A 12,975-nucleotide genomic window follows, 5' to 3' on the forward strand; every position below is an offset into this window, starting at 1 on the left:
TGTTCTTTCTTCGTGCTCGCGCTCCGAGGCGGCGCGTTGCGCTTCTTGTTGTAACTTCTTTCTGTCCATCATCGTCTTGTTGAAAAGCTCCATAGGAGTCAGTGCAATCCTTGGCGGAGATGAGGAAGGGGGAGGGTCGGAAGAACCTCCTGGTTGGGAAAATTCTTCTTCGCCACTGCCATGCTGATCACCTCCATGCGAAGTATCCATTCCGCTTCGGGTAACGACGATACACTTGGAGTCTTAGGTTTTGATGTTCACGAGGAACTTGGGGTCTTGTGGGTCTTGGTTCTTGAGGTTCTTGAGGGTCTTGAGTCTTGAGGTTCTTCTTTAGCTTGCAATCTGTGTTAGAGAAGGATCTTCTCTTTACCCGAGCTCTTCTTTTTTTCGCGGGCGCACCCCTTGGCGGCCTTGTGCTCACACCAAGGTTGCTTTTTCACGTCGATTGGCCGGCCGCTAAGTGCACGGTCCGCTCTCAATGAGTGAAAAGAGAGACAAGAGGAGGCTGGACAAGCCCTTCTTTCTTGGGTTTCCTGTCACTCTTCAAAAACACTATTACAAATCGACACGCCCAAGAGGACTTGGGTTATGTGCGACCACAACAAGCAAAAAAATACTTGTGGTTCTTTCCTTGAGTGATACAGAACACTTCCAAAGCTCTGATATCAATATAAGGTACAACTGAAGTGAATGTTGAACTTTGCTCCAGATGAGTGCTCCGTATTGTACTCAAGGGTTCCTTTTACTCACGGAAGGGAGAGCCTTCCGTTCCTTTAGTGAGAGAGTGCAATGGACACAAACAAAGTGGTGAACACTGTGAATGAAGGTGCATGAGACTGAGAGATAGAGACAGAAGAATACGACACCGGAATGTTGTCAAAAACCCTCCTCCGAAGGTCCCACTCTCTATGGCGAGAGCGGTCTACTATTGATTGAACAAATCTCTGCAATGCTTGGACTTGCTGACGATGTACACGACGATGAGCACGACGGCGAGACGGGTTGAAATCTGAAAACGCTATTGGCTGAAATCTGCAAATCTTTATCTGCTGAACTCTGACTCTAGGTCGGTGACGATGTCAATGATGACGATGCGACGATGACGCGCTGAAAACGCAGATGCTGAAATCTGCATTTTCCGGGCTGAAACTGCAAACTTCGATGGGTCTGACCGTGCGGCAAGGATCTGCTGCGGGAAGGTGAGATCTGCGAGGTTTGGGACTTGTTTAGCGGAGTCTTGATTCTGAAAACTGAAAACGCTGATGCTTCGTGTGGTCTTGTTGCGGAGAATGTGCAAAACGCTAGGCTGTCATGCTGAAGCAAAAACGCTAGGGCTGAAAGTGTGTAGATGCAAAAATGCTAGGTGTCCTGCTGTGATCTTACTGTCGCCGGGGCTGATCTGCAATGCAAAATTCCAAGGCTGGATGATGGTTGCAAAACGCTAGGCCTGCTGTGTTGCAAAACGCTAGGGTTGTTGTTGGGGAGTCTTGCTGAGAAGGTGCTTGTTGAACTCTTGTTCCTGCTGCCTCTTCTGCCAGAAATGCTAGCGCTAGCTTTACTTATATACTTGCTTGCTAAATTTACCCTACCTAGTTCCCAACAAAAGTCACTTAAAAATAATAAGTGAAAAATGGTTAAAATAGGGAAAATAGGTTTTTAGCACTTGAAAATGCTCGTGATGGGTTCTGAGTGAAATCTGATGATCATGCTGTGTGCAACTAGAGGTGTCTGGACATGCACGGTTTGCGAACAGACTCACAAAAGTGCCGGATCGCTTCCTAAGCTAATCTAATTGAACTGAACTGAACCCATATCATAAAGTAGCTTGTCCACATACACATAGGGTTAGATGTGTAGGTGACACCACTAGTGGGGGGGCAGCTAGCTGTGCTTGGATAATGGCACGTGGTACTGACGCCTTGGCTCTAATGAGCCGCGAGATTATAGAGAGTAGTGGCTTCTCCATGTCCCGCCATCCATCAGTGTGACCTGTCCTCCCGTGATGGTTCAATGAAGGTCCCCAAATCTCTGCTCCATAGAGAAATGCAGAAGCCACCAGGGTGTCAAAGAGCCAGAGCTTCGTCCGAGGCTCCTGAAACTGAACATGTAAACCTCATCCACGTACATACCAAATAGAGTAGGAAAGAGCAGGCAACCTTGCTTCACCCCAATAGTGGCGTGAACCGCTGTAGATAGGCCCTCTGAGGTGCGTACATGCCCCACTGCTGACTTGTATAGTGCCACGACCTCCCAAATGAACTCTGTGGATACTCCCTTCTCCTGTAATCTGCGCATCAATCTAGCTCTAGGTACTGTGTCAAATGCTTTGCGGAAGTCCACAAAGCTACAATAGATCCGTCTCCCATGTGATCTGCCCTCCTCAATGATGGCTTTGAGTGTCAAGATATGGTCAAGAGTAGAAAAACCTCTCCTGAATCCTGCTTGCCCGCCACTGCGCCTATCCCCTCCCTCTCTTAGCTGCTGCTCAAGAATGGATGCATACAAGCGTGCCAATGTGTGTCCGATCATGATAGTGCGATAATTCCCAGGCTCCATAGGGTCTTTTGACTTGAAGATAGGTACAATAGTAGATAGGCTCCAAGTATCAGGCAAGCCCTCACACATGGCACGGTTAAACATAACTGCTAGGAGCTCTGCTAGTAGATCTCTCGCATGCATGAAGTGCTCAGCCACTAAGCCATCATGATCATATGCTCTCCCAGTCCTCATCCTGTCAATGGCCTTCCTCACCATCTCAGCGGTGAAAAAGGCACATGTGTGCACTGTGGGGGCATGGATCAGGGGGGTCGGGAAGGGGCGGCTGTCCAAGAAGTGTGTACAGAGATGACGCGTACTGGCCCCAGGCCTCTGTAGCAGTAATAGAAAGGGGGGGGGGAGTGCTCATGAAAGAGTTGCCATGCCTCACGTGAGCGTGACTCAAGAATAGCTGATATAGATCCTGCTCTAGGTGAGCCAAAAATGCCCTCTTCTTCCGCCGCACTAGGCGTCGGAAGTCAATCTGTGACTGTCTATGAGTGATGTCCCCCAAAAGCACCTCCCTCTAAAGTCTAGCTCTGGTCTTGCGGCATTCCTCATCATACCAGCTGTTTTGGGGCATGCTTCCAAAACGACGTCTCTGCTGTGACTGTCTGTGAGTGATGTCCCCCAAAAGCACCTCCCTCTGAAGTCTAGCTCTGGTCTTGCGGCATTCCTCATCATACCAGCTGTTTTGGGGCATGCTCCCAAAACGAAGTCTCTGCTCAGGCTGTGTGTGTGGGTATGCCTCTGCTGCTGCATCATGTAACGTCTGTGTAAGTATAGTAGTAAGCTCCTCCAAAGGTCGCCCTGGCTCTTCTGTACACAAGCGTCTGTAGATCCCATCTATGTATACAGAGTTCGTCTCCAGCGTGAAGTGTAGTGAGTAGGGGCTGCTGCCTGTGGCCTGTGTGCTACCTTAAACTGGAAAGAGATGGTCAGCGATGCAAGAGCATGATCCACTGCCACCAACAGGTCTGGGTCCAACTGTGAGGTCCTGGATACTAGAGACGAGACTCAGCTGTGCCATGACATAATCCACTGTGTTGGCTCCATGTGTGTGTGGAAGGCATGTAAAACCCCCCGCAACGGGAAATCTCTGTAGGCCATTCAAGATGACCAATCCATGTGCAGTCCCCATGTCTATCAAGTGTAGTCCATACTCAGTGTGCTCCCCATCCTGTGATAGTCTGGATAGGCCTGTCTCTGCAACATCTAGCTTTCTCAGCATCTCCTTTGAAGTATCATAAAAAACTGTCTGATGATGGGCAGTCCTAGCATTGAAGTCCCCTAGAATGATGATGTCACCATCTCTAGAGAACTCCCAGATGGCATCATCCAAAATAGAAAAGGGGAACTGTCCTCTAGGTGGTGCATACACTGACGTACTCGGGGGAAAGTAGCAAATGGCAATGTGAAGATATCTCCCTGTCTCTGCTCTCAATCTCACCCACATGTACCTAGCTTGCTCATCCGTGCAAGCTATATGTATCAATAGCTGCAACTCCTCCCTGAATAACACTGCCACTCCTCCTGAGCCCCGCCCTTTGTGCTTTGATCGTGTCTCCTGTCTACATGCGGTCTCCCATCTGTATCCACTAATGTGAGGCATAGACTGCCCAGGGGCCTGATGTGTCTCAGAGTAGAAGATGATATCTCTCCCACTAAAACTTTCCTCAAAAGCACCCACATCAAGACGCATATGCCATAGATCCATTACAATTCCAGGTAGCAACTTTGAGTGTGGTCCCATAGGTCTCACACTGTCATGTGGAGCGTGGCTCCACATGAAAGATGCCCGTTTTCTTAAGAGTTGGTCTCTTCTTCAAAAAGTCCTTCGCTTCCATGGAGGGAAAACGAAGAATGAGTGCCCTTTCTTTCGAGGTTTCCCCCTTGCTCCCATTTTTCTTGTTGCCCACTCTCCAAGCTCTTGAGTGCATCGGCTCATGAATCCCCATCAAAGCCATGACTTCTTTAACCTCTTTGTCCACATTATCTTTGTCTTTAAGGCCGCAAATCCTCACATGTAGAGAGCGCACACGCCTTCTTTGCTCCTCTTCTAGTGTCAGGTTAATTATATTGGGTGTGGACGTAGTTGTTTCCTTGCTTTTCTCTTTCTTGGCAACCTCAATCCATTTCTCGGCCTCATCTGCCTTCTGTTGAGTCTTTGTAATAACGTCCACCCAAGAGGTCGTCATTTCTTTGTGCTGCTCTTCCCCCTCTTTGATGGCTCGCACTTGCTCTTTGATCGTGTTTAGCTCTTCTATTACTGAAGGTTGCAATTCTCCCTCTTCAAGTGTATTTCGTGATCGTGCCCTGCGAGCTTCCTCTTGAGTGACACAATCTCTTCGTCTTGGGCCGTCACTCGATCTTCCAGTGTAGCTATCTTGTTGTCTTGAGCCAACATGCGTTTGTCGAGCATTTTTATTGTGCCCAATAAGTTGCAGTTGATCTTGTTAATTGTTTCGGTCATTTCTTCTTTGCACTTTTGAACTGCATCCTCGAAGGGGTCGAGCTTATCATTCTGTTTCCTCATGCTTGGTCGCTGCAAAAAACGAGAGGGAAATTTGTGATGGTATAGAGAGAGAGAGAGAGAGAGAGAGAGAGAGAGAGAGAGAGAGAGAGAGAGAGAGAGAGAGAGAGAGAGAGAGAGAGAGACGAAACGAAACAAAATGTTATATTAACATCTTCAAAAGGCCAAAATGACCTATGAGACCAATTTGTTACAAAATGGTGAATCTAATGCCATGTCTGGGTACAAAAGAACTAGAACAAAGATACTACTACTAGAATCCATCCTCATTTGCACTGTGGATGTCGAGAGAGTATGGCTTGACTCCTCTGCTGGCTGTAGTCTCCGTCGATGCTGTGTAGCCCCTCTCCTCAATCGTGGCCGTCTGGATCTCCGTAGCTTACAGTGCTCGGTCATTGAGAGTGCTGGTAGTGGTCGAATGAGTGTGGGCCGAGCTTTGCAGTGATGGCTGCTCCTTTGGCTGTCCCATATCTAGTGAAAAGAAATCTGTAATCTGTCTTGGGATTGTCTCTCTCTATCTCTCCCCAGTAAAGTGTCTCTATATCTGTGTAACGAGAGAGAGAGAGAGAGAGAGAGAGAGAGAGAGAGAGAGAGAGAGAGAGAGAGAGAGAGAGAGAGAGAGAGAGAGAGAGAGAGAGATTTTTAAACGTCTATGTGAGGCCAAAGTGGCCTATGAGACAAATCAAGTATACATGTGTGTATGTCCTCTGTCTATCGGAAAAGACAAATTAGTTCAGATTGGTACAAAATAAAAGAGAGGACGTCTGGTGGGTGATGAGATTTATGGGAATGGGTGGAGCTCTAGTACAAGGGGTATGTGCATTTCTATATGCTGAGGGTAGTACAACCATGCAAATGCATCAATCTAGCTAGCTCCGTCTTGTGCTAATGGGGGGGGTGTAAAATGTAGTACATGGGAGGGTCAAGAGCAAGGGCTTCCTTGATGAACGCCTCTGGGTGAGCCATCATCTGGGCTCGTCTCTCCTCAGTAGCTTGATGTGCTCGAGTCCGGATCTCCTCGATCTGTTTGCGGTAGAGTCGTGCGGCTTGGCCTCTGGTAGCCCGCGGGCGTCGTCGAGCCCGCGGCTCGCCTCACCCTGTCACACAGGACTGGGGCACCCCAAGTCGGACATCGGGCATGACACACCAAAGAATCACTCAAAATACTTCACAACTTTAAAAACTTGAGTCGACATGGCCCGGCGTAGTTCCGTGCCCAGAGGTATTGGCTCCAAAAACGTGACGCCGCTCTCGGTATTTCTTTACTATATTAAACCTGGCACTCCAGGCACTTTCTCCAGGAAGCATGCCACAGAATGAGCCCCTGGCTCATATTTAAAGGCCCTCGGTCAGGAAAAGCAATTACATGAAAAGCTTTAAACTCAAAAGCGAAAGGTCCAAAAGCTGGCGCCCAAAAGCTGTCAACGCAATTTTCAAAAATCCGTACAGTTTGTTAGCATAAAATATGGGACTATCCGTACAATCTGCCACGTCATTATGTTAGCTCGAAATCTGGAAATCCATACTGCTGCCACGTCATCAGCTTCTACGCAAATGAGCCTATGTGTATGTGTGTGTTTGTGTTTTATTTTAATATCTTTAGGTCACTTGGGCCCCATCGGACAGGGTCCCATAAGTTGGTGGGAATTTCTTTTGCTTCTTCTTCTGCTACTTCTGTCGCTTCTTAGAGTTTAGGCTTCTCGACCGGGCTTTTGGGGCTCTGCTTTTGGGCATCCCTTGTAAACTTATAAATTAGTGGATTGGGCTCTCACAACTCAGAGCATCTGGACGCACAGTCTGAGAGTGAGAATTCTTCCACTCTCTTGTACCTTTAACTCAGATTAATACAAAAAGAAATACCGAAAGGGGCGCCAGTCTTTGGGGCCAATATCTCTAGGCACGGAACTCCGCCGGGGCCGTGTTGAATCAATTGTGAACTGTGAACTGTTTTGAAGTGAATCTCTGCTATGTCACGGTAGAATCTTGACTTGAAGTGTCCAAGTTTGTTACACTCTTATGCTTTTGTGCCGAGGCAAGAGCCTCTTTGAGCAAGAACAGGAGTAGCTTACTGCTACTCCAAAAGTAGGCACGGGTGAGGGTGATAACCTCACCTTACAAATGCATTTTCAGCGCTGGTTATGCACTGTTTTTGGACTGTTTTGCAGCCGTATGGATGCCAGAAGCATTGGGAACAGTGCCTACTGTTAGTGGACAGTTCCGGGACTGTTTAGGGCTGAAAACAGGGTAAAAACCAGTAAATACAGCGAGCTGTAATTGCTGTTTTTGGGTTGAAAACAGAGGGTTTAAGTCCTTGGAAGTGAGTTCGAGCAGAGGGATTTGTTCATGGCAAGTTTTGGGACTGTTATGTTGCCAAAATTTTACCAGAACAAGTGTAATCTAGTTGGATACAGGTGAAGATCCCTAGGACTCTAGTTTTGTAACTTTACCCTCTAAAGGAATAAAGAAATACCAGAAGGGGCGCCAGTTTTTGGGGCCTACAGGTTGTCGGTGCCTGCTCGGAGCATTCTAGCTTCCGAGTTGTGTGTGCTCTGAAGTGTTAATTCTCGTTACGGGTTCCTTCTGCAATGTTTCTCTGTGTGCTAAAAAGTGAAGTTTCGGGTGAAAGCCAAAGTCCACCGCCCTACGGGCCGGTTTGAGATCTAGTGTCTTGGTTGCTTGTAGGATGAATAGAAGAGCGCAAAATTGAAGGGAAACAACAGAATTTTCAGATTTATAGGTGTTCTGCCATGAAAAACAGCAAGCTAGAGAGAGAGAGATATGGCTTCTTGAGGTTGAAGGAATAGTAAGCGTAGAGAGAGATGGTGATGGTAATAAAGGGGGTTTCTTGGGCTGATGGTAGAGGAAAATTCAACAACTAGGAGATGGTGAAATGAGAGGGAAAGATGCTTTATTTATAGGGAAGTTGCCTCAAGAGAAAAGGGAAAAGTTGAAGAGGATTGTGACAAGTGTTTAGTAAAAGATAAAGTTGGTGCGACAAGTGTCCACACACTTGTCTGTTCCTTTGAAATCTTTTTGACAAGTGTCTCATCTTTTGAACAAGTGTCCCGCCACGTGTCCTCCTTTTGGAACCTTCCTTCTAGATCTCCCTTGTAGAATCTTCTAGAAGCTTCTATCTTGGAATTGCTAAAAACACACGTCAATGTGGGTATCAAATGAAAGCTCTTTCCGAGTACAATACGGTTTTTGCTTCAAAACATGGATTCAACATCTCTATGAGGAGATGAAAGCATTCAATGCATTCAGCCCACATTTGCATAATGAGCAATCTTCATGATCAAATAAGCCTTGGCACATGTCTAATGAAGTGCTTAAGCTTCCATGAAATGGTCTCAAAGAACAATCGAAGTGAAAGATATGGTTTTTAATAGGGTGAATGAGCACTATATCTATGCAATTGGGAGCGAGGCCACACCAAATCATCACACGCACGAGTTTTGAGTTGATCTTGGTTGTTTTTTGGTTTGAAGATTTCATGGCTGGAGTCTTGTTATTTTGTAGTGTTTCTTTTGCTTCAAATTATCTACAGTTCACTTTACTACAAATTCTGACAGCTCTCATCTTTCTAGCAAAACTTTTTGTCATGCATTTGGACTCTCCAAACCAACCACAGGATATGTTTTTTCATGTGGATGATGACACACACAGGATTGTCTATTGGCAATTGGGTCGCATTCATTGGTCATGATCCAACTAGTCAAAGATGTACTTTAGAGCCTGAATCCTTGAGGCTCTTTTTTGAGTTTGTCTATGTGTGCAGTCATTGTCGATGGCGGTTTTTTGTTTGTTCATTAGAGTGGGTTTCCATGATGCGTTTGTCGAATGGTGGCAATTGGATGGGGGTAGTTGCATGGCTTTTCCAATTTTCAAAATGCACGAGCTACAAGTCACAGGCGCCCTGCTGGGTTATCTAGGTGGGAGTGTGCACTATCTATGGTCTAACCCAGTGTGTGGGTCCACCATAACCTGTGACTACTCATCGGTGATCATACTAAGGTGCACCGTTCTAGCTATCTTGTTTTACAAAAGGAAAACACACGTAAAATTTAACATTAATAGAAAAAGGATACAAGTTTTTTTCTATTGGGGTGTGACAGGTCTATTCCAAGGGAACACACCCTGACAACAAGTGATATGCACCACTCTTTGTATGTGGAGTTTTGCATGGAAAAGGAGTGGATAAGGTTAGCCTATCAGTTCTATGAATGTAAGGTGCTCGAATAATATCAATTGCGTGTTCTTTTTATTGTTGCTTTGTCGTCGATCTGCTCTCTCTCTCTCTCTCTCTCTCTCTCTCTCTCTCTCTCTCTCTCTCTCTCTCTCTCTTTGGTTTTCCCTTTCTCTGCTCTGCACGCTCATCCCACCATGGTGCTCCTCCGCGTCACCCACCATTGCATGCTAAGCCTAACATTTTTAAAGTTATGGTCATTCTATGAACAGGATTAGAGGGTTAGATTTAAATATGTTGTACAGGCTTCTCTTGTTAGCTTGCACTCCCACTTTAATTGCACAATTTGCAAATTTGTCATGTCTTGTTGTCGAAGAGTTGAAAGTTCATCTCTTGTCTCGATAATGAAGGTTGCCAATTCTTTTTAAGATTACGGTCGTGTAGCTGTAGTCATCTATTTTGTCACATGACTGAGCATTCATCGGAACAAATGCTGTTCCAATAAAGTAACAAATTTTCTTTTCCTAGCTCGGGTATGTCTTTTGAATTTTCTGCTTGGCATGTAAAGTTCGTATCCTTTCTCTCTTTGTCTGCTAGCCCTTTGATTGAAGCTTTATATCTGTTTTGGGAAGTGTCTTTTTCTAGCTCTTCTGATAGTTAGAAAGTTCACATTATTTTGTCTGTACAAAAGTGTAAAAGGTAATGTATTACTTGCTAGGCTTGGACCATGGTGAGCCTACAGAAGAAGAGAAATTTTTAATGTCGTAGAAACAATCCCAAGAGACCTGTAAGATCTATACGGGGCTTGAAATCAAGACCTTCTAAAGAGGGAACTGAGATAACCAAACTTGACTAAGTTGTGACAATGTTTGGCAATCTCACTTCAGTTTCCAATGCTTGTCATTCAAGTGATAAATTAGTAAGAGCTGAACTCCCATGCAGGTTACAATGCCTGGGTGGCATATGGTCAATCTAAGCTGGCAAATTGTCTCTTCTCTCTTGAACTCAGTAAACGCTGCAAAGCAGCAAATATTAGGGTATCTTCAAACAGTATGCACCCTGGAATTGTGGACACTGAGGTTTGAAGTTCTCTTATTTGCTTTAAGCTGTACAGAATGGTCAGAAATCACTTAACTCGCTTAGCATTTGCACTGGAATGCAGCTGATACGCTACAGTTTCCCTCAAGCCATGGCAGAGAATGTCATGTTCCCGGGCTTTCGCCGAATCTTCACCAAGTTCTTGGGCTTAAAGGTGAGCTAGCAAATGTGGGTAGTAAACAAAATGCTTTGCCAATTGCTTGCATGTAAATTATGGCAAGCAGGGATGATGTGATTGCGAGCATAGGCTGTTGCATTGTACACGAGGCTGCACGTGGTGGCAGCCGCCTGCTTGTACTTGTGTTTGTGCCTGATTGGGTATAAGATAATTGTTTTGAAGCACTTGTTTTGCTGTCCATAGGCGATCATGAGGTCATGTATCATCACTTTATGGTAGCTTAAGGTTATCTTAGGGCTTTATTCCCTCAGGTTCTACTTGGAATAAATGCTGCATGCCATGAATTCCCCCCCCCCCCCCCCCCCCCCCCCCCCCCCCACCCCAATTGTACTCTGGGGGCTCAAATTTTGATGGTGGCATATATCATCTACATAGTGGGATCAGCCCATTTTCATCATTTCTGCTTTTCTTCATTTCTGCTCGATGTGGAGGTGGGCTGAGGCAGGTGACCAGAGAAGTGGCCTCTAAAAACATGTCAAGGCTCTCATGAGGTTAGGGCCTAACACAACCCCAAACACAACATAAACTCAAGCACCCACCCACACAATTTTGGGGTTGTAAGGGCACCACCCATTTGAGAGAGAGAGAGAGAGAGAGAGAGAGAGAGAGAGAGAGAGAGCGATTTCATTATTGTGCTCGAAGGTCAAATGTGACCATTACATCGTTTGTCTCATGTGTCTCAAATGTTGTCTATAAGCTAATAGGAGATGGTGCAATATTTCTGTGCAGACCCCAGAAGAAGGTGCTTCAACAGCTGTTTATCTGGCCTCTTCCAAATTGGTAGAGGGCATTTCAGGTTTGTACTTTGAAGATTGCCAGATTAAAAAACCAAGCCTACAAGCTCAAAATAACAAGCTGGCATCCAACCTTTGGGACGTTAGTGAGAGGTTGACAGGGACATCCGAATTGATGCGTGAGGAAGCTGATAAAGCCCAGAGTTATGCATAAGTTTGAGACTTGTGGCCTTCATTTCAGATCACTTAATCCGTATGTCACGGATGCAAGTCTTGTAAAGTAAATGCCCTTTGTCCTTCAGTAGTCAAATTAAGGAAAAAGATTTAAAATTTATGAGATTCAAAAGGAAAGACTGTAGAGAGTATTGGTAAATTGACTCTCAAAGTATGTATATGCATTGTAACTCTATGTACTCGCTCTCTCTTTACCTCTTTGTCTATTTTTTTGACTGTAGAGATTCAAAAGGAAAGACTCTAGAGAGTATCAACTCTCATGAGTATGTATATGCATTGTAACTCTTATGTCCACGCTTTCTCTGTACCTCTAAGGATATATATGGAGGAAAAACATTGGCCACTTGCAAAGGAAGAGGTTTCAAGATATTAAATGGCCAAGCTAGAAAATATATAGTTGGATTTGTGATATGTTCCAACTGAGATTTTCAACATGGCATGCCTAACGACTAGAGCATTATTTGGATCAATCGTTTGTGCATAAAGGAGGAGATTTAAGAAACTATTGAGCTATAGTGGTTTGATTTCTTAGTTGGAATGCAAGAAAATTTAGTGCATGGATTGAAATTAAATAAAAACCAGCACATAGCACATCGATAATCTTGTTGCTGTTTCACTTTTCAGGGAGGAAATCACTTGAAAGACAAAAGGCCTGTGTTGTTGCTTTGTGGACTTCAAGAAGGGCTTTTGATGTGGTGCTTTGAGAGAATATTTGGAGACACATGGAAGAACATCAAGAACCAAGTGATAGAATGAATGCAATTTCAAGCGAGCGCACGAATGTGTGTTTTAAGGGCGGGGCGGGGTGGGGGAAGTTTTAGAGATTTTCCCAAGCAATACTAGTGTAAAGCAAGAGTGTGTTAGAAGAGGTGGGTGCACATTACGAGAAAAAGCAAAGGAAGTAGACTTGTCAAAAGAAACTTAGTGGGAGTACTTTCAGAAGGGCATTATGTAAAAACATGAACAACAATTGTTTTCAACATCTTTTTTTTATATAATTGCTATAGACTTACTTGGAGTACGTTCAGAAAATCTTGCAAAAGAAAGGTGTATTGCAAAAACAACTTGCAAAGCTTGTTAGAAACATCAATATAAACAACTTCGGTTTTTAACATCTTTTTCTGAAGGGACCTTACGAGGAAGTTTCGTTTGATAACTGCTATAGAGAAGTGATTTTCAAGTGCTACAAAGTAAGGGTTTCCTTGCTCTCCTTCTCGATTTAGGTTATTTTTTGCTTTGTAGAGCACTCTTTTCTTGCCCTACAAGGTAGCTGCTACTCTCTTTACAATAACTAATCACATACTCGTTGCCACAAAGAAGTAGCAAGGATTTCCATGGCTTGCAAAATGGTTTCTACAAACAAGAGTTTTCACTATATACCTCCACATATGTTCCATCATGCAAGCTTTTCTACAAACAAGAGTTGCCAATATATACCTCCACATATGTTCCATCATGCAAGCTTTTCTTGGACTTT

At 44.8% G+C, this 12,975-nt stretch overlaps 1 protein-coding gene across 2 annotated transcripts in view; it reads left to right on the forward strand.

Moving 5' to 3' along the window:
• The window catches only part of LOC147457437 (uncharacterized), a 46,758-nt gene extending 34,239 nt beyond the window's left edge, over nucleotides 1-12,519 (forward strand). Inside the window, exons 9-12 of one of the 2 annotated variants that reach the window (XR_015188107.1) lie at nucleotides 10,197-10,333; nucleotides 10,417-10,506; nucleotides 11,260-11,544; nucleotides 12,123-12,519. Coding sequence is in view for 1 of the 2 variants with exons in the window: in XM_086512329.1 (XP_086368455.1) it covers nucleotides 10,197-10,333; nucleotides 10,417-10,506; nucleotides 11,260-11,478 (446 nt within the window). In the remaining variant the exon portion in view is untranslated. Of the gene's footprint in view, nucleotides 1-10,196; nucleotides 10,334-10,416; nucleotides 10,507-11,259; nucleotides 11,866-12,122 lie in introns of those variants that run through there. The other variant, XM_086512329.1, reaches the window with a different exon arrangement.
• Nucleotides 12,520-12,975: the final 456 nt, after the last annotated feature.

Source organism: Adiantum capillus-veneris, chromosome 5 (genome assembly GCF_014529385.1).
Source record: "Adiantum capillus-veneris isolate H3 chromosome 5, ASM1452938v2, whole genome shotgun sequence".
Taxonomy (NCBI): Eukaryota; Viridiplantae; Streptophyta; class Polypodiopsida; order Polypodiales; family Pteridaceae; genus Adiantum; species Adiantum capillus-veneris.